The sequence below is a fragment of the Numida meleagris genome, chromosome 2 (genome assembly GCF_002078875.1).
Source record: "Numida meleagris isolate 19003 breed g44 Domestic line chromosome 2, NumMel1.0, whole genome shotgun sequence".
NCBI lineage: Eukaryota > Metazoa > Chordata > Aves > Galliformes > Numididae > Numida > Numida meleagris.
Window position 1 is genome coordinate 108,876,875 of NC_034410.1, and position 26,719 is coordinate 108,903,593.

General features: G+C 39.5%; 2 protein-coding genes across 3 annotated transcripts; one reads left to right on the plus strand and one right to left on the minus strand.

The window, feature by feature from the left end:
* On the minus strand, window positions 2,489-16,352 carry LYPLA1 (lysophospholipase I). Of its 2 annotated transcripts, XM_021386925.1 has the most exons (10): window positions 16,205-16,352; window positions 15,741-15,772; window positions 13,574-13,639; window positions 12,517-12,564; window positions 11,634-11,704; window positions 10,974-11,047; window positions 10,127-10,228; window positions 9,525-9,698; window positions 7,970-8,069; window positions 2,489-6,948 (listed from the first exon to the last, which is right to left on the minus strand). In XM_021386925.1, the coding sequence occupies exons 1-9, from the start codon at window positions 16,271-16,273 to the stop codon at window positions 8,016-8,018; spliced, it is 690 nt and encodes a 229-aa protein (XP_021242600.1). In that variant the 5' UTR covers window positions 16,274-16,352; the 3' UTR covers window positions 2,489-6,948; window positions 7,970-8,015. The 2 variants fall into 2 exon arrangements, with proteins under 2 accessions (XP_021242600.1, XP_021242599.1); XM_021386924.1 differs by having other exon boundaries at window positions 2,540-8,069.
* MRPL15 (mitochondrial ribosomal protein L15) lies at window positions 18,538-25,437 on the plus strand. The gene is made up of 5 exons (XM_021386923.1): window positions 18,538-18,708; window positions 20,274-20,431; window positions 22,704-22,869; window positions 23,359-23,482; window positions 24,861-25,437. The coding sequence occupies exons 1-5, from the start codon at window positions 18,610-18,612 to the stop codon at window positions 25,196-25,198; spliced, it is 885 nt and encodes a 294-aa protein (XP_021242598.1). The 5' UTR covers window positions 18,538-18,609; the 3' UTR covers window positions 25,199-25,437.

Below are 26,719 nucleotides of genomic sequence, written 5' to 3' on the forward strand. Positions count from 1 at the left end.
GGCGCCAGGCAGCGCCCGCCGAGCGCCGGCCGCAGGAGCCACAGGCAGCGCTGCGGCGCGCCGACAGCAGGCAGGGCGGGGCAACAGCGCTCCAAAACGCCTCAGCGCCTGTAAGCGAGAGGGAAATAGCGCTGAGGGCACGGCCGTAGCTGCCAGACAGAACAAAGTGCAATTAAATGAGCTCCTCGCTGCGTTATCCTCTCCTAGCTCGCGGTACTCGTCAGCCCTGAGAGAAACGCATCTTCCACGCAGCGTTACAGCCCGGCCTCCCAGCATGCCGCCAGGAATCATTCCGTCATTTTATATTTTCAAGCTTTCCCTCAGCTGTCAGTAACAGCACTTTGCTTTAAGCTGAGAGGAAATCCCTTCTTCCCTGAAGCCAGAAAGGTCTTTCAGAAAGCCTGTCTACAAAGAGTGTGTCACGGAGGATTTCAGATTGCAATTTTAGAAGAGGTTCAGGACTTAGATCCAGTACAACAGCAACAGGGACATGGCAGAAACCTTTACCTTAGCCCCATATTACGCTGCGGGGTGCTAAATGCCTCCTGGTCTTCACACTAGCCCAAGCCTTGTCTGTGTTCAGTTGGGATATATATTGATGAAGTTTGATGTAAGTCTATAATACGCACCATCAGTTAACTTGTCCACAAATTTGTTTCCCTTAATTTTGTTGTCGTTGGGAGAGAAAAACAAACAAACCAGCATCATTTAACTATTTTCACTGTAACACCAGCATTTACTTCAAGAAAGCAGTCGGTATATCTGCAGGTTACATAAAGATGACATGCAGATTATCCCCTGCTAAGATTCAGGAGGGCGTTCATGGATGCCTCTGGGCTCTATTATTAGTAAGCCTGTAATGCTGCAGATGCCTGTGTTGTAAACCAAGGACAGGAAAATACGAACATTTTGGAGAAGAGGTAAGATGGGCATTGTCCTTGAAAAGACACTAAGGAAAACAGTGAGAACAAGGAGCACAGCCACTGCAGCTAAGTGTCGTGTGCTTGGCAACAAGACTGTCTTCAGTTCTGAAGCCACATAGAGACGGGTGCTTTTAAGGTACTTCTGCACAGTGCTCAGTGCACATGATGCTTGCAGCATCTGCCATTGAAAGGCCTAGACACACACAGACAGTAGAAGTGATAAAATGTATTTGGGAGCTGGATGGGATCTTCCCAGATGGTAGATCTAGCCCATGAACAGGACAAGCATAAAGAAACCTTAAAGCTTTTTCCTTTGTTACGTGCTCAAACAAGAAAACTAGGGTAGTTTTTCCTTTCCTTTACTGACAGATTTTGAAAACGATCTTCACAACATTTAAAGGACTGTGACAGTTCAGGTTTGGACAATTTTGTCTAGAGGCAGTAACCTTGAGCTAGTAATGATGGATTCAGGTTAAATTTCATGTTAACCTGAAATGAAATTTATCACTGTTTTTCTCACTACCAAATCAATGATAAAAGCAGCACACAGTGTGCTACAAGCCGAGAGCTTTTGCTGCGCTGTACATTAAGCAAGTTCATCTGTGTTCTACAGTAGGTGCAAATTAGGTCAGGGATAATTCTAGGGGAACTAGAATCTCCAATCTGTCAGTATGCTTAGTTTGAACACTTTTAAGTTCTGAAATGAAGTCATCAAATACATTTTATAAGAACATAAATACCTTATTCTTTGGAAATACATGGAAAACGTTCAAAAACGCAGACGAAATCTTCTTAACATTCAAACAATGGCTTAAGTCTATCAAAACAATTGTAACAGGTCTATAACAGCCAACAGATCCTTGCTCTGCACGGGGAAAGAAAGATTAGTCCGAGATTAGACACATCAGGGGAGCTGTATCAAATGGGAGCTGTTTTTATGGTTCTTCAGCAGATAGGATCCTTCATTTCCTTGTACAAGCTGTAGATTATAATGGTATGACCTGAAGTTAGCACCTGAATTTAAAAATGACACTTGGTCTAGCAGTATCATTCTATTCTATTCTCACTTTTCCAAATGAAGTGAGTAATTTGAGGCATTTATACACGAAAATGTAAAATATTTAAGAAAACCTGAAATGTATTTTTAAGGTGTTGTTATTAGACTGTCACTCAGATGAGCCCTGCTCTCTATTCCAGAGACTCAAGATACTCAAGTCTTTTAAAGTCTTTTCACCCTACCCCCGAATCATTGTAAGCACTACTTAGCAAATCATTTCAAGGATAAGCTAATTCAAGAGTTTGCTCACATTCACAACCAATGAACATTCAAACTCTGACTTTTAAAGTCCATCATCTCCCTTTGTTAACGTGCACAAGAAGCCTTTAAAAAAATGTTCAACTGCCCCGAGGGAAAGTTACCTTGTCTACACAGAAGAGCTAAATCTCACACTTTGATGCCTGAAGTAAAGTTGACTATACCTCTGCAAACTGGCCAGGAGTTTTTTTTTACAGAGATAAAAGGAGGCAATGTGTTGCTCTTTTCCAGTAACTAGAGCTAAAAGAAAGCCATTATTTACTGATTTATTTTGTGCATGTCAATTAAATTATGCGAGCACTTCAATTAAATCAGTTTTAATGAGTAACATCAAAGGCACATTTCACTCAAAGAGAATTAATAAAACCTGTTGTCCCAAAGGCAAATGGCGGTAACATGAGCGTGGCAAACAAACAAAAAAGAAATCTTTTCTTCTACACGTATTCTTCTTCTTCAGAGAATCCCATTCGCAAACTAATGTGTTGACGTTCTGAAAACACTGTCACCTTCTTCATTTACCACACCAGTGGTCTCATACCGTATTGGATTAAGTTTAGTACAGTATTACACAGAATTGTAGGGGTTAGAAGAGACCTCTGGAGACCATCTAGTCCAACGTCCTTGCTAAAGCAGGTTCCCTACAGTAGGTTGAACAGGAAAGCATCCAAGCGGATTCTGAGTATCTCCAGAGAGGCAGACCCCGCAACCTCTCTGGGCAGCCTGTTCCAGAGTGCTCCGTCACCCTCCCAGTAAATAAGTGCTTTCTCACGTTCACATGAAACTTCCTGTATTCCAGTTTGTGCCCATTTCCTCTTGTCCTGGTGCTGGGCAGCACTGAAAAGAGCCTGGCCCCATTCTCTTGACACCCACCCTTTTGATTACTTATAAACGTGGTCAACCTGTTGTCCACCAGAACACCCAGGTCTTTCTCAGAGCTCCCCTCCAGCAGGTCAGCCCCTAACCTGTACTGATGCATGTGGCTATTCCTCCCCAGGTGCAAGACTCTACACTTGCTCTTGTTGAACCTAATAGGTTCCTCTCTGCCCAACTCTCCAGCCTGTCCAGGTGTCACTGAATGGCAGTGCAGCCTTCTGGTGTCAGCCACTCCTCTCAGCTTCCAATTACAAAGTTTTTTTTTTGTTTTGTTTTTGTTTTTTACTATTATGCTAATTCTAGGCAACTTTTTTTCCCTCATGATTACTTAACTACAGAAAAGGATGCCAAGGCTAAAATAAATGGACATTGAAAACTATTCCAAAAGTTTTCCATAAATATGAACTGACAAATTACTTTGTATATTGTTGCATCTTTATTGTTACTAGCTATATTCTCACGTTGCCATTGTATATCCACATATAGCACTGCATCTAATATGCATTTGCATACATTTATTAGCCTCATAAACATACTCCACTACCTTCTAGACATCAGCCTATGCAGCCAAGCAGACTTTTAGTTTAATTAAACTGTTGGCAGGTGAAGGTCTACTTTTACCACATGAAGGCCCTACTTCCTCTCAAGTTTCTTCAGACAAACACTGCACAGCATTTCTTCCCAGGTGATCTCCATGTTTTCTGTTGAGATTGCCTCATACTGCATATACCACCAATTGGCTTCAAATATTAGTTAACCTGAAGAACGTATAACCCCAACTCCAACCACAAACCTGCTTCCTCAACAAAGATACTAAGTATTATGTACGCTAAACCTAACATAACTTCAAAGGCTTCCCTGACACTACAGAACCCTCACAGAAGGGTCTAACAGTACACAGTGACAAGATTTTGCTATTTAGTATCCTACAGTAAGAGTACTAAAAAAAGATACGTTTTGGCAAGCTAAATAAAAGTTAACCTAGAATATGAAAGATAAAATCATTCTCTCACAATCACATTTTCTCAACAAGGTAGCAAATCATAAACTAGTATTCTTTTTGCTTTTGATAACTACAAATCATCATGCTTTTGTATTATAGAATCACTCACACACTACTATGCAGTACATCTGCAAGAGGCCTCTGAAGTGGCTGTCTGATAGCACATGAAAGCTCAACTTATTTCAGGTATGCTACGCATGGAAAAAGTTGTGAGCACTCGCCCAAACACCGACTGATATTTATTCCACAAATGATAACAACTGGAAGATTTAACATTTTCCCTACTAAAGAAGTAATTTTCCAAGTCAAGATTCCTTGTCATAAATGAGCAAACTAACTAAATTACATCTTCAGTGTTTAAATGGCTTATACTTCATAACATAAAGAGCAAGCATTCAGTATTTCTTTATAAAAACTTAAGATACGCAGGCCTTGCACATATGGCTTCATTAACATCTTCAAGTTTGTTCTTAGTCACATCTGTTAACATAAATAGCACCCCTACATAAAAGATGCATCCTAATAACTTCAATGAAGTTCAGTGTACCCCATCAGAGAGAACATGTTTCAATTAACAATTCTATTATCAGTTACAGTATACAGTACTTTTTTTTTTTTTAACCAATCTACTGTGTTGTAATCACACAAGGCAGGAAGAAGAGACCAGTGCATACAGCCCTGACCACAGTTTCACTTCAAGAAGAAAGACTTGGCTGATAATACATAACTCGATGCATTTAAAAAATGAGCAACATATTCTAACAAGAAATCAGACTTCTGACTGCACAAAACTGCAGCTGAATGTACGTACCAGCTGAAATTAAAATGTTGTAGGGAGATAGAAATCCCCTAAAAAACTGACACTTTCATATCAATGCTTTAACAAGTTTGATAGACATCATACCCTTTAGGGGAAGTTTAATACTGCAAAAATAAAATTAATTATTGGCCATTTTTAAATTGTAGAATTTAAATTGAGAATAGGATCTTCATACTTGGAACACTGACAGCCCATCATGTGCATTTTAATAGGAAATTGTAGAAATAAACACATTGGGCCAAGATGTCTTTAAGCCTAAACATACACACCAGTTGTGACAACAATCCTAACATCAAATCACATCAGGCAGTGAATAACTTCAGGTACAAGATCACACACAGCTTTCCAAGTAGCTGGGAAGTTTAAAAAAAAAAAAAGCCAGGAGCTCAGGCACTGTACTATGGGAAGAGACAGGAGAAGAGAAGGAGTTCAAATACATCCACTAAGTTTTCTCTAGCTTCTGAACTATTTAGGAATTTCTAACTACAACATACTCATCTTCCCCTGCAACATAAAAGTGAGGAAGGACTCTTCTTAGAGGACAGAAATTCTAATAAGTCATGACATTCACTTACATTCACTTTGGCAACACAGCTCTTTGTGGTTTAAGTAAGCAGCAAAACAACAGTATAACAAAAATCTTGTTATGATAGCTGGGTATTTGAATGCAATTACCATAAAAAGAAGTTATAGAAGAACATTTGAAAGCATCACGGAGAAAAGAGTTGAAGCTGACAGCTGAAAATGCAGAAGTACTAGAAACTGACTGCAACCTATGAACACAGAGCCTCAGATTGAGAAAAGTGTTAAGATAAAACAGAATAAAGCTAAGAGTGATTTCACTTTAGCATTTTACAAATATTTCTTTAAATTATCCCAGCAGAAGAAAAAAATACGTCCAACAAGTAGACAGTCAATTAGAAGATGAACAAGAGCAGCTGAACAGGGTTACTGAACAACTTACAAACAGGACAAGAAAACAGTTAAGACAAAATCAGAAGCTCATGTAGAACTATGGAAACATGCCAATATTCAGGGCATAATTTAGACATAGAGGAATGAGAATCAATCTGAAAAGTAGGGGAAATATATCGCTTGGTTACCAAGTTCGCAATTCAGCAGGACTGCAAAATTAGCTAATGCAATTTGGGAATGACTCCAAGCTAGAAAATACTATTTTCTCAACAGAACATTGGCACAACTGCAATAAGATTACGGTTCCTTCTGTGAAAGAAATTAGCTGAAAGACAAATTAGCAAATACATAGAACAGAGTGACCAAGTAAAAAGACTAATTAAACTTTGAAGTTAATACTCTTCTCAGCCAGAGACAGAATTTCTAGAATTGTCTCAACACCATTTAGAAAATAAATATTTTTTTTAAATTTTAAATCTTAAGATATATTTAATAATCCAGAGAGAATGGATTTGAAAAGAAAATTGGCCTCCTAAAAATGAAGTGCAATAGATACGAAGAAAAGCACTAAAACCTGAGAACTCAGACAAGGTGAACGTGTCAGATTTCTGGCAGCAGCTATATTGAAGACGGTGGTTCCTGATTTATACATTTGTACTGGCAGATGCCTCTGATATAAATCCAAATGTACTGTAAGAGGACCACTGATTAATCTGGCTGAGGAGTAAGTACCTTTTATGTCGGTATGAATCACAATGCTGACAAAACAGATCATCACAGATGCATCCAAGACAGGAACATTCTTTGCTTGCAAACATATTTTAGTATAGAACAATGTTACGCAGCATATTATGCAGTAAAAACCATAGCGTATTTTTTAAACGTTCCTCATGTGGTGATGGCCGATAAAGTCTAAAAAACAGCTATTTCAGAAAGTAAATTACAAAAGAAAAAAAAAAAAGAAAGCTGTTGAGCATGCATTGATTCCTGTAATCCAGTGCACTCTAGAATTGTAAGCTTCTGAAAGAAGAGACATTTTGTATCTTGAAGATTCTTTTTCCCCCAATAGTAGGTCACCATATTTTTAGGCTGCAACAATCTAGGGAAAAGTAAAATCATATAATTGAAAATAAAATTGTGTTCTTTTCCCGAAAAATCTCAAGTGTCAATATAAAGTAAAGAAAGTAGTAGACAGTAAGAACACGTTACAGATGAGGCTTCAACAATACACAATACTAAAAACTACACAGCTGCACTGTTTTCATTTAGTTGCTCCAAAGCAGACAGAAAAGTCAAAACTATATGCTGGAATAGCTCATGTAAAATACATCATCAACATTTCTACATAAATGAAAGCTACAATTCTGAAGTGCAAGAAGAATATTCAATATGAAAATAGGAATTTTAAACAAAACAAATTATTCCTACACACTTCTTCAGGACTCTGTTTGAGTCAGAATTTGATGTAAATTTATAGTAATCTAAAACAAATGGCAGCAGGACAGCAACAAACGATGGTCTAAGGAGGAATGAGTCCCTTTATAATTTCCGCAGTACCTACCTGTATGAAAACAGTTAAAATCAAGGTGTTTTAAATACAGGAAGTATTTCTACTGACTATAATATTCATTCTAGAAGAACAGCCCTTCCTATTTGGAGCAACAATTAATGCTTAACATTTAAAGCTTTGTCCTCAGTTAACATTTATTCTACAATCATATGCTCACTTTCTTACACGTTGTGTACTTTATACATCCATTACATAAACAAAATGTTTTAATTTATTTTCAGTGAGTACTAAGAGCAAATCATGTCTCAAGTATACTAAACCGGTCACATTTATGTTGCTCACATAAGTTTTGTCTTTGATTGTACAAATAGTTTAAAATTCTGCAATTAAAAGTCTTTAAATAGTTACATTCAGGTTACATCCTATCATTGCTACCTAGCTGCATCATTTTTCAATTCCATCAGTGGATGATCAATGCTAAAAAGATCATCATTTCTCATATATGTGTATAATTTACTCCTTGTCCTAAGTATAAATTTGCAACACAGTAGTAACACTGCAGGTACAGAAGTAACAATTCCTATCAGGCATGTGAAAAGATTAATTCTACCACGGTTGATGCTGGTGTTCATGTAGAAGGCTTCTCACATATCATTTCAGTCAACGGGAGGTAGATGTTTGTCTATGAATTGTTTTATATCCATCATCTCCTGTCCAAAGATAAAGGTGTGTATTAGTTAAGTTCCTTACTAAAATATATTCACTAAAAAATGTTTCAAAATGTCAGTCATTATGAGCAGCTGGGCTACAAATATTGAATGTTTAATTAGTTACTTGATATGTTTTTATCACTCTGCATACAGCAAATCAATGCTGTTAACTCTTCAAGGCACTAAATGTATCTTTACTTAGAAATGGTCAAAATACAAAAAAAAAAAAAGCAAAGGGCACCTTCTCTCTCTCTCTCCATTACATAATAATTGTGTGATCTGAACAACACCAGGCTGAGGGTGGACTGGATTTGTAGATAGCTAAAGCTGTAGTTTCATCCATACTTCAAGCTTGACAAGTTAGCAGTGGCATGAAAAGCCAGCAGCTCCTAGCCAAACTGCTTTACCTTCATGATGCTTCCTTCCTTAAGTTCGGAAAAGCAATCCTCATTAAAAAATAATTTATTTTTTAGAATTTTTGTCACTACATCAGCTCCTTCATCAGAATGCAGTATAGGAGCATATGATAATAGAAATTTAAGCAAGTTTAGAAAATACATGAAATTATGGCCCCAAAAATGTAAATCATGAAAAAAATATACATCACATAGTATTAAGTGTTGTAAGAAAGAGCACACATTTACAAATTTGCATGATAACTCAATGTTATTACTGCCTAAATGTCATAAAACTGCATAAATATCCCAAAGACTTTCTTCAAGAGATGCCGCAATTCAAGTTAACAAAGTTACTGCTACAAACAAGTGGAAGACCTGTTCCTTGTCGCCTCTTCTATTTCTAACTCCTACTATTTATTTTGTGCAAGTTCAGATGCTTCAACTCATTAAAGCAGCAAAACTTTAACCAGCAAACTTTACTATTTTTGCAAATTCAAATGGTTCAAAGAAGTTTCTGATCAGGAAGAGAGCACCACAACATCACGACCAGAAGGAACTAGTTCACCTTTTTCTGGCAGTTGCAAGCCATTATTAAATCAGCTCAACTGTTTGCTGAGCCAGAGCCATAAACACATGTTTTGAGGCTGCCACTTGGCTAATGTCAATCCTCCTTCCACATTTTTCTGAGGTCTCCATTCAAAACCACTGAAAATTCTCCTCGAAATGTCAAGTTACACTGCTGCTGTGAGAATTCTATCTGCCTTCCAATAGAGTAATTATTAATGTGATTAATACAGATTATGAAAAAAAATTTTTTAAAAATTGTTTTATAGCTCAACCAGGCCAGTCCCAAGAATACAGTCCCCTGAGGAATTTCCCACTACTCATATAAACTTTTCTCTTGGATGTTTTTTCAGACAGGCATTAAGTTATTCAGTAAAATAAGTCAGTAGCATTGTGTGCTTTTAATTGAAAAAAAAAATTAAAAAGCCCTATAATTGTTCTGAGGAAAAAATAAAACCATACTTCGCTAAAACATTTATATTAAGAAAATTACCTCAATACATGAGCTATGCATCATGCCAGAGTAAGTTCTGAAGGTTATATTGGCTGGATTTATCATACTCTTTAGCTTTTCAACAGTAAGAGAACCAAACATTAAAGGAACGAGTGGGTCACAGTCCCCATGGCACTGAAGAACAGGAATCTCCTTGTTGACACCGACAGCACCCTGTCGGGGCGGGAAGAGAAGAAAGAGACGGTAAGTGGGATAAGACTTCAACATCTCTGAAAGAAAATAACCCCAGGCCACTACTCCCTGTGGTGTGACAAAGTGAATTTTGAAGGGGGGGAAAAAACAACAACGAATAAAAAGTCCTGCATAAAAAAAAAAAATTGGCAGTAATTTCAGAACAGTTCTTAAAAAATGTGATTTCATATGAATGTCACGTTAAGCAGAGCTAGCTACTGAGTACTTCTTCAATTCCCCTACTTACCAAAAATTTAAATCCCCAGTGCACTATTCTGAGAATTGCTGAGTTATTCAGCTGCAGCTAATACCCAGTAATAATGATAGCTACTAATTCTTGCACAAGATACAATCTTCAGATATCCTCATTCTGCCAGTGCAATATTGCTTCAGAAAGAATAAATAAATACCTGAACAAAAGAAGTCCGTAGAGGAAGCCAACAGCTGAGGGCTACAACACCTGCTAACTTTTGATGCGTTGTAAGAGCTGTATATAATGATAAAGCACCACCCTGAAATAAACACATTAGTATTAGAATGGTGAGGGTAATGTTTCTTTTAATGCTTGTTTCATGATCTTTGGTTTCTCCTTTAAAGAACTTTTTCCATTCCAATTTATTCTTCCTTAGAACCAATACTGAAAGCAGTATTATTATAGAACACTTCCTGTGCATTTTTTCCCTCCAAGACAGTGTGATCAATTCCCAAGTGAAAGACAAAATGTGCCATAACTGACAGCTGAAACCTAGACAAGAAATAAAGCAGTACCACTCATGACAATATCATCACTACTTTAATTTTTTAATTCACTTCAACATAGACTGCAGAGTTGATGCATTGACCTAATAGGTCCATACGATATTGGTCGATTAGGATATTTTAGAAGTACAAATACAAATGAAGGAAATATATTTCCCAAACAAATCCAGACCATGAAATATCTATCGCATTAAAGTTAGATTAAAATGCTGGCAAGATGTTAAAAAAAAAAATATTTTCAGACAACACTCCAGAAGCTACATAACAACTAACAACTTTAAATAGACTACTAGTTTTAGTAATGTTTTTTTCCACATTCGTTTGGCAGTGAATACTAATTATTTACATAGACTAAAAGACCTTGGATGTTCAGGCAGAGAGAAAGTGACACCTCAAAACATTAGAAGCAACAAACACCTGTTCAAGTTTGGATTTCCCACATTACAAAAGCTAAGCTATCCCCCTAGAAAAAGATGGTTCTTTCCAGCCACACCTTACCTGAGAAAAGCCTCCCAGAATAATTCGATTGGAAGGAATTCCATTTTTTACTTCTTGATCTATCAGTGCTTTAACTGCAACACAAAGACCAGTAGTTAAATGCACTCCATTCTGTAGAAAGTCTAGGAGAGGAGAGAGACCGTCTCCCTGATGCCAACATAAAGCTCATGAAAGAAAAATCTTGTCTGCTATAAATTAAAAAAATATCAAAAAACCTAGGACGCAATCAAAAATTCCAGTGCCACTATATCACTTCCAACCAGGAAACCATGCAAGGAAGTCCTCCACTGCCTGGAAAATGGTATCATGTTCTAACTATCCAGCATGACAAACAAATGCCCATATAGCTCTAACTTGCTATGCTATCCAGAGGCTCTTAAAAGGGAAGAACAAAAATAAGTATACTGCCTTCCCTGCCTATTTCCTCTTTGAGGATTTGAAGTGTATAGAGTGTTTTCACTGATGAACTGCCTACTTAGTCATTAAATTAAAAAAAAAAAAAATCAATAGCTAAATTTAGATCAGCAACAATGCAGTGCATACATATTACCTTCCCTAATAATTTTGTCTTTGTTAATCTAATAGACTCTCAGATTAATCACTAGTTCTTAAGAATACACGGAAGTTCTTTGAAGACCTAAAAAGTATTCCTAAACATACCATTCTCTGCTGCCTGCTTGATCCCAACTTCATCTTCCTGCGAATCTGGAGAAAGTCCAATGATATCAAACCTTACAGAAATATCAACAAGAGCATTACTCATTAGAGCATCCATTCTACCACTTTAAAGCAAAAATTGAGATACTTTCCAAACTAGAATGCTTGTTAGTTGACATATTTCATACCAATTATCCACAGTTTCCAAGAAATCATGAACAATCTGTGCGCGTGGGTAAAATGCTTGACCTAGTCAACAAAGTTTTTGAGAGCTTTGCTATCTTCTGTCATTTACTGCAGAATAAACAGCTCAGTTTTGATACTTGCTCCAAAAACATCAGCAGGAATTTAAATTTAACAGTTACGCACACAAAATTAAAATACTGTTCAAAGAAACAAATCTATGTTACTTGAAAAAAAATCACCAAGGACTGGTTTAAGAACGCTGAAATTAACACATTTCTCCTGCTTTCTATTCAGAATGGATATTCTAAAGAACAGTTGCTAGACATTTTAAATTCTACTGATGCACCAAATATTGCTGACTTGGTAGCAATGGTATTTATATTCAAACCTCTACTACGGCTGACTACAAATTCATACACAACATAGACTACAGATTATACTTGTACAATGAGATTATTTTTTCTTGTTTAGTACATGCGGATTAGTACTGAGGAATAACCATTACCACAGATACAAGGAGAATTGCAGTATACTTTGATAGCCTTTTTACATAAAAGGAAACTAAAGCAAAAAGCTTTTGATACTTCCATCCAATTAAAAGAAGCCATTCAGGTTGTTCAGGATTTTTAATTAAGAACAATGAATTCAAACCTCCAGATATCTTTTGATTCAAATTGTTTGCAGTTTAACAAATACTCACCATGATGGCATAGCCATGTTCATGTTTAAAGTAACTGGCATAACTGGCCTAAGAAAGGGAATGAACAACACTGATGTAAGGTACATACTGAAATTTAATAATGCAGATGCAGTTATGTCATTTAATTACATTTCTGTTTTTCTTCCAAACCATAATTAACACTAGCTACCCTGTAGCGTCTCTTCAAGAAATCTCCCTTGGTATCGGTCCCTCCAAACACATTTGTCATTCAGGGCTGACCTTTGCTTGGAAAGCAAGCAAAACATTAACAGGTTGTTTTATATATACACACATGTACAATACAGGCATATATATATATATATTCCATGTAGCTATTCCTAAATAACACTTGTTTATCACAGTTCCACAAGGAAGACTGAAAGGAGACAAAGGACAATCAAAGAGAAAAGCTTGCTTACTTATTGCTGTTAGAGCAGAAGAAAATCTGAATTTTGTGTTAAAATAAAAGCATTAAGACATACCTAGTATTATTTACTTATTATTTATTATTATTATTATGTACTGACTCCTCGCCCTGCTCAGAAGTACTTTAGTTCTCAAATTGCAGAGAGCTCCAAATGCATTATTTGCAGAAGATAAAAGAATAATCCTGTGAATCTTTGAAATGCAGTATATGTGACACGTAAATTCCAACTACTATCCACACACGTTTAAGATGTGCATGTGCATAATGGAAAGTATATTTAATGGTCAATAAAACAAAAAATTACTCCTTGTTAAGAATGGCTTTTAACAAATGACTGGGGGTGAGACCTCAATCCAGTGAAAGCATAAAGTCAAAACAATCTAATTTTATATGTAAAGGTTTTCAATTTTTTTTCAGCCTGAATTAGTAACAAAAGTAAAGTATGAATGCAATTTTGTCCTAAAGTTCCTAAAAAGCAACAAAACATTTAATAGAATCAAAATTATTTTAAATGTCTTTTTAGTTAGAAAAGAGCGCACAGCCATCCCAAATTCCACATGACTTCATCATCTGTGCAAGTATCTTAATATCTAACTGCAGAAGAGATGAAACAAGAAGTTACAAACTTACGCGTGTGGGCAAATGTATTTTACATGGGGGCTTTTGATACCAGCAAGTGCTTCTGACCATCCATGCCTGTTAACAAAAAACAAACTGTATGTCATTTCTGTACTAGCTTAGCTCCTATGTTTATGTTGCTGCAACAATACAGCACATACAAAATATGCTGAATAAGGTCAATATTTTAAAAGAATTTTATATCTAGTGCAATATGCTACAAATACTTCACTAAATTTAAGAGGTTTATCCTGCTTCTGAGTATTTGTTGTACGTGTACAGCCAGGGACACTTCATCTAATTTTATCTAGACTATCACAGCTGTGGCACAGCTGCAGAAATACCACTTCAGCTCTGTTTAAAGCCTGCTCTTTACCTGGCTGGGTTTAACATGTCAATACTAGAACATATGAATACAGGTATGCTGCTTCCAGACTCAGCACTGGCCCAGAGTCCACCATGCTGCTCCCGCAGAGTTCAGGCAGCTTTATTCCACAGGCTGCTTTCTCATTTCTGAGCGCATCTCTTGATGTGGGAGAGGAGCAAACCAACTTCTAAGCTAGGACTTCTAAGCCAACCCAATCAAACCAATCAAATCAAGTTAACTTCAGCTCAGTCTGCATGCTCTCAGAATCAGGCAGTTTTTCAAATCTCAAACATATGCTGTATGAATGCACAGAGACCAAGATTTTCCCAGGACATCAAGCTTCCTACAAACAAGGTAACTGGAATGCATTACTTAAATTAAGAGCTCAGAGAGACTCACACCAGGGCTGAGCTAGACTTGAACACAACTGGACCCAAAGCCAAATCTGTGCAGAACTGCTGGCTGTGCCTGCACTTTGCTTTACCAAACATTCAACAGTCGCTGGATTTCCTGACTTCTCTCATTATTCAGCATCCCTAACTCGCTCAGCACATTGGGTAACAGAGAGGTGTTTCTAAGGAGAAAACATCTGTAACAAACTCAGTGACACAGCTGAACTTACTCGACCAACAGCAGAGCAGCCATAACAACCTATCTGTTTTTAGTATCATCCTAAAACATTAATGCATGCTACATGAAGTTAAGGAGGTTTCAAACACAGAGAGTGCACAGGCATTTGAAACTCAGGCTAGAGATGGCAACCTGCTTCCTACCAATACTTTTATATATATTATTAACAAATAGCAGGTGATCTTACTTGCTGAGTATTAGCAATAAGGCACAAAAGACCCAGTAAGGATCTAAAGGAAAAATATGACTGAGAACTAGTTCGATAAGAATTTGGAGATTTTTTTCTTTTAGCCACATGTAAAGATTAATTTGACAAATTTCAAAAACTGCATTGCATAAACATCTACGCTCACTCTTTAGAACAATCCTCTGTGTTGCACGTTTTCTTCAGATTTTTACAAGCATGTACAGGCCTCAGTGTCACTTATGTAGAGATAAGAGAGAAAAAGAGTATAACCTCAGAGCCAAGATGCAGGAAGGGATTGCAGCCTCAGCCACATCCTACCCGCAAAGTGGGAGAGAGGGAATACAAAAAAGGTGACAGTCTGCACAACCAGTGGGAGCAAATATCTTCCCTTGTGGAACACTGCCAAGTGCATGGACTCTTAAATTATGTTCAAGTTGTTCAGTGTCCAGGTTTTACATTAAGATCACATACCAGACAGAGATATCTGTGACACTGGGTAACTACCCAGGAGTTTGCTTAGATACACTCATGCCCAGGCTTACTTCATTACCATGTGCTGGAGAAGCAGCAGCCAACTAACTGCAACTAGGAGCAAAAGGCAACGCACCAGGCCAGAAAGAAAAACTCTACGTTGAGGCAAGCAGAGCAACAGATAGGAATCTGCTCTCTGAAAAGAAACACTAGAAGTGCACTGAATTCTTCCACCAAATTTGAATGGCAAAGTATCACACTCAGACTAAACTACAGGTTTGGGAGTATAAGAGAGATCTTTTGAGTACTCAGGATTTACACTGGGATATTCAAAATAAATAGCTGTCAGTATCATCCCAATATACTTGATGTTTCATCCGACATTAACCACTGCAGTCAGCCGAGGGGATATAGTGAAGTACGAAGTTTAAACAACTTTCCACAGCTCACATCTGTAAGGCACGCAACCTTACACCGGAACTCTTCACAGCTACGGGCAGGCACTAATAGATCGGCATACACACCCGGTATCTCCCAATCCGTGAAGAAAAATCACCTACGAAAAATAAAATCACGCCATGAGACGACTTAAGGAAGGCGAGAGCCCCGCTCGCACGGCGCTCACTCCCGCGCGGGCCGCAGGGCGACGTTACCGGGCTGCAGCTCCCGGCCGCCCCCAGGAGGCACCCGGAGCGCCCCACGCCACCACGGGCCCCGCCCCGCCCGCGCTGCACCGCCCGCTGACACCGCGACCTTTCCAGTACCGGGCGCCGCTCCGAGACCCAGCGCCGGGAACCTGTGGCGCTAGGCGGGCCTCGCTCCGCCCGCCATCAGCCGGGCGCGGCCTCGCCGCGGCGTCACCGCCAGACCTCCGCCGTCGCCGCCGCCCCCAGCCCCGGCCCGGCGGAGAACAAAGCGGGGCGGGGGCCGCCGCCCGCCAGGGTTCCCGAAGCCTGCGCTGTCCCGCCCCCTTCCCGCCCGGACTCACGGCGGCCGTCGCCTTCCTGGCGGCCGGGATGATGGCGGGGAGCGGCGCCGACATGTTGTTGCCGCACATACACCGGACTGCCAGGCGGCCGCGGGACGACGGCTAGCGGCGGGAGGCGGGGCGGGCGGCGGCCGGGGGCGGGGCTATTCCCGCCGTCCCCGCCCCGATTGGCTGCGGCGGGGTTGGCGGGAGACCGGGGCGGCGGGCGGGGGAAGCGTCGCCGTGAGTTGGCGGCTCTGAGGGAAGTGCAGCGCTGGTTATCAGCTCCCGGTTTCCTCACGTTCAGCAGAGTTGCTTCTGCTTTGGGGTTTGCAGTGATTACGAACGGATTCCTGCATGGAGGAAAAGGGTGTTAGTCGATGCTCGGCTGAACATAAGCCAGCAGTGTGTGCAGGTGGCCAAGAGCGCTAATGGCATCCTGGATTGCATCAAAAATGTCTCTTTTCCAACCTTAATGATTCTATGACTGAGCTGTCTTTCGCCTTTAAAACTAGCTTTCAAATGGACTTTGAAATCTGAGCATCTGCCAGATTGCACTGCACTTCTATAGCACAATTTGTTCATGTTTGCCATTGGAATGTTTCTTATAAAAATCAGTTTTTGTGCTTTGAAAGGCTTGGGGAAAAAAAGGAAATTACAATATTCTTTAATGGATTGATATAAAATATGAAGTCATGGGAAGCAGGAAAAACAGCAAAAAAACAGCAGGCAACATTGTTGGACAGAACTCATTTGTCCCTCTCAGATCAGATGCCTGCATCAGTGAATTAAGTTGTGGTTTATGGCCAAAGAGTGAATGCCTCTTATTCATCTGTTCATTCCCAGCACTCAGACCAACTCTGACTGAGTATGCCAAACACATTGCTGCCAGAATGAAATGCTTTGTCCTCTGTCTTCTGTTCCATGCATCTTTGTCAGATACTTCCTCCCAGGAAGTCGATCTGCTCGCTGTATTTTGCTGGGCGGTATCTGCCTACACTATTTGGCAACTCAAACAGCAGCTGAATGTGCACTATGTTGTGTGAAAGCGCATCCATCCTGCTGGCACGTTCCATACCAGGCAGGGATAGTTTTCTACTAAGTAAATTTTGCTCAACAATCTTAATATTTTTGTCAGCATGGCTGCATAATGCATGTTGGAGAAGTCTTTGTACCAACTGTGTAACTTAAAGTACACAACCTCTTTTGCCATGATTGTGATGCTGTTTTGATATCTAGTATCTATGGCAGGGGGCTCCCGCTGTTGCCAAATTGTTATTTTGATAAGGCTTTATGTTTTATCTCTGTGCTTTAGTTCTTGTCAACGTGTGGTACCCAGTTCACATCTGCTACAATGATGGTCACCAGATTGTCTTTCTTATTCAGTAAAGGTAACTCTCATGAGGTGGCCTGATGCAACTCCTGCCGCGCAGGGCCAGATGCCTGCTGACAGCTGGGCCAAGCGGTTGATCAGTGCGTCTGGACTGACCTCGGCTGAACTGCCAGCCCTGCCAGCGCTGCTCAGAGCTGCTGGAGCAATGCGGCTCTGCGTGCGTGGGGCGGCTGGGAGTTGCACAACAGCAGAAGGGCAGTGGGGCACAGGGCAGCCTGCTCGCTGCAGGCAAACAGCAAGGGGCTTGGCTTCCAGAATCCTGAAGGAACCGCTGTAAGCTTCTGAACTGTCAATCTTTCAGAGCCTTGTGAGTTGGATGTCTCTTTACAGTGAGTTATCTGCATATGAATATTTTTCTACCCGATTTATAAGGTAGAGAGAACTTTACAAGGCAGAACATGCTCTAAACTGTTGTCCCCTATCCTAGTGGCTGAAATTGACGTAGATGGTTTCCCCTATCAGCATTTCATGTGTATTGCTACACAGCTGGTCTTTCTGAACACAATGAGAAGCAATACAGACTTCATCCTGTAACTCACAAATTTCTGCAACACGATTTCCAAATGTCCATTTCATCTGTTGCTTAGTAGCAGAACAGTAAATATCATGCTGAGCTGCCTGGTAACTTCCAGCGGATCGATGTGCTGCGTGCCCTAAGTCACTCCCGTTTAGATGCAGCCTGATGGTTTTAAAGGCTAGGCTTTGAAACACGGGGCTGAGGGCAGTGCAAATAACCGAACAGTGAAGAACGAAGTCCAGTTTGGGACCTAAGTCATTGGCATTGTCTGCTGAGAGACAACCTGGCGCTTAACTCGCGCTTCCCCGTTCTCGCAGCACGACGCCCGCCCGCAGCTATCAGACAGAAGCCAACCCCGCGCTACGCACCACCGACATCTTGAGCCGCCCCCCGCGAGCTCCCGCCCTCCTAGGCTCTGGCGCCGCGCGACAGTGCTTGGAGGCGCGGTTTACGGCTCTTGCCGTAAAGCAGCACTGCCTGCCGAGCGCCGCTGTCGTCCTTGGGAGAGCAGTGGCGATGGTCGGGAATGGCTTGCCCGCGGCCCTGCAGCTGCTGCGGTCGCTGCCTAAGGTCAGCCTGGCCAACCTGAGGCCCAGCCCGGGTTCCAGAAAGCGGGTGAGTGCCATGTGGCCGGTCGGGTGGGTCTCGGGCTCTCTATTGCTCTCGAGGGCTGTCACAAGGTCCGTGGAGACCACGGCAGGCCCGGGGGAGCGGCCTAGCCAGAGCGGGGTGGGGTGGTGACGTTGTGTGTTGGCCCCATATCCCTTGAACCTGTGTGCCTGTGGCCATCTCCACGGACCACGGGCTGATGGGCGGCCTTAGCTAGGCCTCCGGGTCGTAGTGGTTGAGAGACGTTAAAAATATACGGACTACCAAACATTTATGATAGGGATTAGTAGTATGTGTGAAAAAGGAGAGGCTAGACAGAAAGGCTAGCCAGCATTTGTTATTAGTAGTGATTGTTCCAAAGCAAAACTAAATTCTCTCTTCCTATCCCTACTTGTAAAACAGTGGAGAAGTAAAGAAAAGAAGCCCAACTAATATGGGGGCAGTATCAGTCACAGGAATAGAGAACAAACGGGGAGCACCAGGCAGGATGCCCCTGTCAGTGCTCCCCAGTGATGCTAACAGACCTGGTGAGCTCTGTATATTTGTAAGCCCACAGGCTCGTGGCAAGGCAGGAGAACAGATACTTTTCCTCACTGCAGTTATCAGGGGTTCTCCTGTCAAGTTGCTTCTCTGTATGCAGCTTTGTCAAAGTCAGAAGAAACTGGAAGAGGAGGCCTGGATTCTTTTTTTTTTTTTTTTTCAAGCTAGTTCAGGCTCCAGAGCAGCATTTTCTTATGTGGTAGGTTTTTAGTAGCTTGGTTGGTGTGGACCGGCACTGCTTCATTTCAGGCTGGTACAGTCAGATGCTTATTTCCACCGTTGTTTACTGCCTATCTTGTGGTGCTGTAGATATTTGCATACACATGTTCTGCTAAATGGTGCAACTCATCTTTTCTGATACCTTTTTACATTTGCTGTTTGCCACTTCGCTGTGCAATTGCTGTTGCAAGAGTATTGCTCAAGTGCTACTTACAGCTGCAATGCTAATTTGAAGAGTTCGGGAATCTTACAGCTTAGTTTCACAGTCTTAATTTAAGCAGTAATAAAAGTTTGAAATATAATCCTCTCTTCTGATTTGTAGTCAGTAGTTGCAGACTTTCAAAGAAATCTTAGTTTGTGGAAAAGAATTATACATATGCATTGCATATGTTGTATGTTCCTCTGCACCTTGAAGTAAAGCGTTTTGCTTTCCATTGTTAGTATTCAGAAACTTCTGAGCACTAAGCAACTTTTTCATGAAATAGGAGGGAATATCAAGAGTTAATTTGGGAAAATTATTTAACTTGGAGAGTGCAGAATGTTAACAGGCAGGATTAAGTACTGCTATTTCTTTTATCGCAATATGTGTTCACGTAGACTTCAAACTATTTGTGATGCCTGCCTAGAGCTGTCTGCAAGAAAAACCCATATTAACTGCTTTTCTGAGCATTTTTCCCCTTATAAAAGAGCTGTTTCTAACTCCTTTCCCTCCCCCTAAGAATTGGCATTTTGTTGTGTCTCAGAAATCATATGTTTTATAGATTCTTCTCTACGAAGTAGAGAATCATTTAGTATCATTTATTGTTTTCAAGGAGAGAAGACGTGGCCGTGGAAGACATGGAGGTAGAAAGTGTGGTCGAGGTCACAAAGGGGAAAGACAAAGAGGAAATCGCCCCCGATTAGGCTTTGAGGGTGGCCAAACTCCATTTTATCTGTCTATACCAAAATATGGGTTTAATGAGGGACAGAGGTAAGTTCTTTTGTAGTCACACACATTTTAATCAGTCTGCTTTTCTTAATCTTTCTCCTGAAACCAGAATCTATCAAGTATGCCAAAACAGGCCTTATTATAGACTAGGTATTCCTCTCTAATAGTTACCTTGCCTACAAGCAGGATCTCCATTTCTTATGCAATACTTATTTCTTTTAATTAATTATTTCATTTTGCTCTGCAGCTCTTCTCATTTGCCCTTTTCTTTGCATAATTCCTCATTTGTAGCAGTCTATCCCCTACAATTAAGCCCATTTCTCTTCTGAGAGTCCTCCTTCAGACGTGCTTGTTTTTTTCCATGCCTGTCTTCCCAGCAGAGAGCCGACTGGACTGACTGGAATCGGGCGCGCTGCCTTTAATGAACTCCTGTGAAGATGGCTTTAAAGTGTAGTCTCGAGTTTTTCTTTGTTATTTCAGTTTTCTTTATTCACCTGGAGCTCTGATCTCTGCTAGCCAAACAATTCTGCTTTTTCTCATTGCTCTTCTTGCTTAGCCCTGCAGTGGCGCCATTTATGTCTAGTTGTGCTCCATCTATTCTGCCTAGTATCTTAAAAAGCTCATTAATATCAAATCTGTCAGATAGTAAGTTGTCCTTTGCTACTGTTTTCATCAAGTGCACTGCCTTGTCTAATGCTTCTGTCCCCTTTTCACACTGTGCTTGTTTGTGCGGTTCTCCCTGTTCCAGCTTTTTAACACTATTCTCCCGGCATGTTTTTTCTCCAGTCTCTTTTCTTAGTGGTGGATCTGTGTGCTGGTCTTTTTATTCATTTCCTTAACTGTTTTGACAGGTGGAAAACTGTTAGGTTTTTGTTGCTGTCTGTTTTTGTTTCTTTTACGTGTGGTCTTATAAACTTCTGTATCCATACAATGCTGTTACAGGCACTAGTAGCAAAAACATGCCACACCTAGCAGACAGTCTAAGAACAAAAAGACTGATGTCTTTATCTGTTAGTTGTTAAACTTGCAGTTTGATTTAATGTTTCATTTGCTGATATAACTTCAGCAAATAGCTGTACAGTTTTATATTTTCAATTTATATATGAATTTATACAGACCTGTCCTCATTGCTAAAGGTTTTCTCAACAAGTCTTGTTAGTTTTGAAGTGTTTTAAACTATATTGCCAATTACTGTCCTTTCTCCCTCTGATTAATTTACAATAAGAGTAAGTGAGAAGCACTTTTAATCCACAAAGAACACGCTGCAGAATGCAAACATTGAGCTTTTCATGTTAGCAGTCGTCATAAGTTTATTAATAAACAACAACAACAAAAATCCAAGCTTCTGCAGTGGCAGAAAATTAAAAGGATCCTTCTGTTTTTTAATGATATTGGATACATGTGGAAACAATAACAAAAGGTACTTTTTCAACTTAAGTGCACTCCAGAGACTGCTGTGGTAGAACAAGAGCATAGTGAACAATGTCTCTAGAGTTCATCTTTACCTCTTTTTTTTTTTTTTTTTTTTCCTATCTGCAGTGCTATTCCTCTACTTTGGGAACTTTTGCTCTTTTAGGAACTATCTGACTGGGCTAATTCTGTTGCTTGTCTTTTTTTTTTTCCTGCTTTAGTTTACTATTAACAAAGATAAGCTTCTCTGTTTTTCTACAAGCATTCACAGATTTCCAGTAGCAGTAGTGAAACTGATTGTATGAGGATAGTTTTGAGCATCAGAAAGAATGCTATGCAGTAGGCAGCGACACCGGAATTGGGGAAACTACTCTGAGGATTGGATTGTATAGTGAAGTTAGAACTTCATAAAAGGCAGCTGAAGATTCTGCTGAAGGTGATGGCTATTGACAGAATACTCAATTTTCTTTGGTGGTAGTTTGTCTTGATTTATTTTTTTGTCAGATTTTCCAAATGCATTAGTAATGCAACCAAGCTGGATTCACTTTAGTGCGGTGGTTATTAAGAATGTTGTTGAATTACCAAGAAATGCTTGTACTTTAACTCATAATGTTTTGCTTCTACCTTAAACCAACCAGCTTGTGAACAGCAAAAGAATAAATGTCATGCTGGAGGGTGGGAATTGAACGCGTAGTACAATCTTGGTCTGTAACCGGGGCTTGTAAGTTTAATTTAATGCAAATTTGGCTTATGTATGAGTCTGTTTTAAGCATTTACTTGGCTGTTTTCGGACTAGGTAGAAAACTGAATGTGTGCTATATATCGCTGACCAGCTCTATTAAAGTTTGAATTTTGTACATTTCTTTTTCTTCATTTTCTTTTTTTTCCTCTTGTTCCTCCCCAGCTGCCGACGTCAGTATCATCCACTCAGTCTTCAGAGGCTGCAGTACCTGATTGATTTGGGTAGAGTTGACCCTACGCAACCAATTGACTTAACACAGCTTACTAATGCTAGAGGTGTAACAATACAACCTCTCAAACGGGACTATGGTGTCCAGCTGGTGGAGGAGGTAGGCATACCATACAAATTTATTATTTCAGGCAGTGTGAAGCATTGGGTTTTCAGTTTTTTTTCACACTAGGCTGTCCAATTGTCCTTCTGTTTTGGAAGCATCCTTGCTTTTCTAGTTTTCTGTAGAATTTATGATATTAAACCCACTAGAGGGCAGTGTGTGCTAGCAAAATATTAGGGGGTGTTTTAAGACCAGAGACTACAAAAATGATAGTTAAGGAAAACATAACATTAGGTCAAAAAGTATTTTGAGACAGAAGATTAGAATGTACTAAAATAAATGTGTGAGAATTCTGGACAGGCAAATGTTTTTAATTAAACCCAGGTGACAAAAGGAGAGCAATTTGGTTACCCTTCTTGGAGCAGTGAAAGACAAATGATAGTATTTTTGGGGATGGAATGTTTCTTCTAGCTTTGCAGAGAAGAATGCATGTATGCCTTAAAATACTCCTGTTAATGCTACTCCTATACATCTTGAAACTTACAGGGGGCTGATATCTTTGCAGCAAAAATAAATATTGAAGTGCAAAGGGCATCTGAATTAGCAATTGCAACAATAGAAAAAAATGGAGGTGTTGTTACGACATCGTTCTACGATCCAAGGAGTTTGGGTAAGAGTTTCTGCTCATTTCTGACTTTTTAAAATATGAAGACGAAGTGGTCCAGATTTCAAACATAGTTTTTACTGGGAAATCATCCACTTCCTCCATTCTAAAAGCCTAAGCGAAATATAAGTTATATAAATGTTGAACTGCAATGTCTCCTCCGTTTTGTTTTTTTTTTTATTTTTTTTTAAATGTTCATCTGTTTAGCCCTACTGGTGTTAACGGGTATTTACAGTTTAAGAAATGTAAGTTTCTGTGTAAATAGAAGAACTAATAAAGGACTGATTTGTTGAATTTTTGTCTTTTCCACACATTTAATAACCTTTGGGAAATTCAGGGGGAGATTGATTTAAGTGACGCTTGGATGTTGATATTTTTAATTTAAAATTACTTTCCAGTTAAAATGAGGAAATAAGTGAGTTAGGGAAGGTCAGAATCATTCCAATAAAAATGGCTATTGTTTTGAGAGCACTTTCACTGAAGAATGTAGCTTTGCTTTGCTCAAGGCTGCATCCTGCCTAATATTCATTCATGCCATTTTTATTGACAATAATGGAGCTTTCATGTGTGAATGAGGCTGAGGACAAGGGGAGTAGACTTCTTTTGTGCAAAATATGTTGCCCTGGACTGATACAAGCTTTTTTTTTCTAATCCAGGAAATAATCAAATATTTAATTTAAAAACATCTGGAATGTAATTTGCCAACTGTAGCAAAAAATGCGGAGAGGATAGTCTCACAAATGTCTAAATAGACTCATACAATGGCTTGAAAGGAATCTTGGAGATCCACTGGTTCCATCTCCCTGTCCTCCCGCTGTGGACAGAGTTGCAACCCACTCAATCAGGCTGCCCAGGGCCCCATTCATCCTGGCCTTGAATGGAGCCCTTGAATGGTACACGGACAGCTTCTCTGGGCAACCTGTTAACAGTGCCTTTGAGTAAAGAATTTCTTCCTTATATCCAATCTAAATAAACTTCCTATTGATTTGTTGTTTAAAATGCTTAAAGCAACACTGAAGTTGTCATTCGTTGACTTTTTAAGTAGCAATTTTTAACGTTAGCCAGTACTTTAAGCCAGAAGATGCCATTTTCTTCAGTGTATCTTTCCAATGTAGGCATTCTAAATGTATTAGAAATGATAGCTTATCTAGACTGTTTTAACTGATAGTTATAATGACATAGTTCTTTGTTTGGATAGGAGAAACTTGTAAAATGGTATCTCGTTCTGAAGAAGAATATCCTTAAGATTTGTTTTTTTGCTTGGTATGTTCTTAATAAGTTACCTTAATAAGTTATTTAGCACAAAATACTAAATGAGCCTAAATTATTGTCTGTAAATATTGATTATAAAGGATCATATCTAATCTCTTTTCTTTGCATGCAGAAATTTTAATTAAGCCGGTACCGTTTTTTCTGCGTGGCCAGCCCATTCCAAAGCGAATGCTTCCGCCTGAAGATCTAGTGCGTTACTACACAGATGCCAGTAATCGTGGGTACCTGGCAGATCCATCTAAGGTCGCAGAAGCCAGACTTGAACTTGCCAAAAAATATGGTTACACTCTACCAGACATAACTAAGGATGAGCTCTTCAAAATGTTAAGTACGCGCAAAGACCCTAGGCAGATATTTTTTGGTCTTGCTCCCGGGTGGATCGTAAACATGGCAGACAAGAAAATTCTGAAGCCAACTGATGAGAGGCTGCTGAAATACTATAGCTCATGAATTCAGGACTGGAGACAACTGCAGGTGTACAGGAAACATCTGGATATGAAATAATGGATACGAAGTGGTGTTTGTTTTTTTTAAGACTCCCGTTATACCAGACAAAACAGAAGTTTTTGTTTGCGTAATCTACTGGTGTAGCTTTTGCTGGTTTTAATTGTCATAATACTGTGTATGAAAAGTCTTAATGTTTGGAAGCAGTGTGGAGTCTGAAATAAAGCATGTATTTGGGCACTTTCTCTTGCTATTATTTGCCAATTATTTTTTTTCAGAGAAAACCTCTTCAAGTTCATAGCAATGTTTTGAATTTTGCCGCTGCCAAAAAAATCTCAATTTTCTTTTTTTTTTTTTTGTCTTGTAGCCACTGCTTCAGATAGAAATGAGAAAGACATAGTGTGCAGTTTGAAAGTACTTCATCTACACTTCAAAAACAAAGGATAGCTGTCTTAAGTCAACAACTGTTTTTATTCAAATGGAACTTAGAACTTGTCCAGATGCAGATGAAATGTCATTGATGAAAATGTGCAGCAGAATTCAGTGACAAAGAATATTAGTAGTGCATCCAGTGATGTTAGATTATGAAGGATTGGGCATGTGATGGATAAAACGTACAATAAGAATTCAGTTTTCAACTTGGTCACAGACTATGTGTGGTAGGAGACTAATTTAGATGCTGTAAAAATTATAAACAAATTATGGAACGTGGTATATAAGAACTTGATACAAACTGGGTAACTGTTTTCCAACACATGCTTATTTCTTCAGTAATACTGTAGTATTACTATCCTAGGTTTCATCTGAATGCTTAGGATTGGCCATTTTGGGATGACAAACCAAGCAGTAAATTGAAAGGCGAATCTTAAGTTGATCTGTGAGTGATTGATCTGACTCTTCACGAGTTAGTGAGATGTTTCATAATTACTTGAACTTTTAATGGAAGCTGAGTTTGGCATTAAGGTAGGGGTAATTTGGATATCAGGATGCAGGAAACGGTCCGGAAGACCAGAACACAAGAATAACACTAGCTTTCCAATTTTTTATGTGCCTTTGGAAATGCTGCTTATAGTTTCCTGTAGCAGACAAACCACCCCATCACCTAGGGAAAGCCTTCCAAGTGCCAGAATCTGCTTCTAATTTGTAACACCTGCAATTCACTTGTGTGCTTCAAGAAGAAAAACATTTGCTTTTTCTTTCAGAGAATAAAAGAAGCAGATGATTTTTATTTTTTTTTTGGTCTGGTGTTTGTCAACCACTCAGATTTCTGCTTCACTCAGCAAGTGGTGTTGGCAATCTGTATGAACATCTGTAATCACAAGACAAAGTGAAATGTTCTCACGCAGAATGACTAGCACAGAATCCAGAGATTAGCAATGGAAAGGAGCTAATTTTTTTTTTTACAATTTACACTTGTGTTTCTATTGTCCGTTAATATGTGTGAGGTGCTATTAATAATGGGCGTTCTCCTGATTTATAGTTTAAGCATAGGTGAAGCGTAGCAAAACAACACCAATATAAAGCTGG

Bases quoted from the DNA above. Each gene is read 5' to 3' on its own strand.
- LYPLA1 (XM_021386925.1), bottom strand. From the start codon at position 16,273: ATGTGCGGCAACAACATGTCGGCGCCGCTCCCCGCCATCATCCCGGCC. The intron at 12,565-13,573 runs GTAAGTTTGTAA...TCCCTTTCTTAG, and splicing joins AAATACATTTGCCCACACGC to GCCAGTTATGCCAGTTACTT. The intron at 11,705-12,516 runs GTGAGTATTTGT...TATTTCTGTAAG, and splicing joins AACATGGCTATGCCATCATG to GTTTGATATCATTGGACTTT.
- MRPL15 (XM_021386923.1), top strand. From the start codon at position 18,610: ATGGTCGGGAATGGCTTGCCCGCGGCCCTGCAGCTGCTGCGGTCGCTG. The intron at 20,432-22,703 runs GTAAGTTCTTTT...GTTCCTCCCCAG, and splicing joins GGGTTTAATGAGGGACAGAG to CTGCCGACGTCAGTATCATC. The intron at 22,870-23,358 runs GTAGGCATACCA...TGAAACTTACAG, and splicing joins GTGTCCAGCTGGTGGAGGAG to GGGGCTGATATCTTTGCAGC.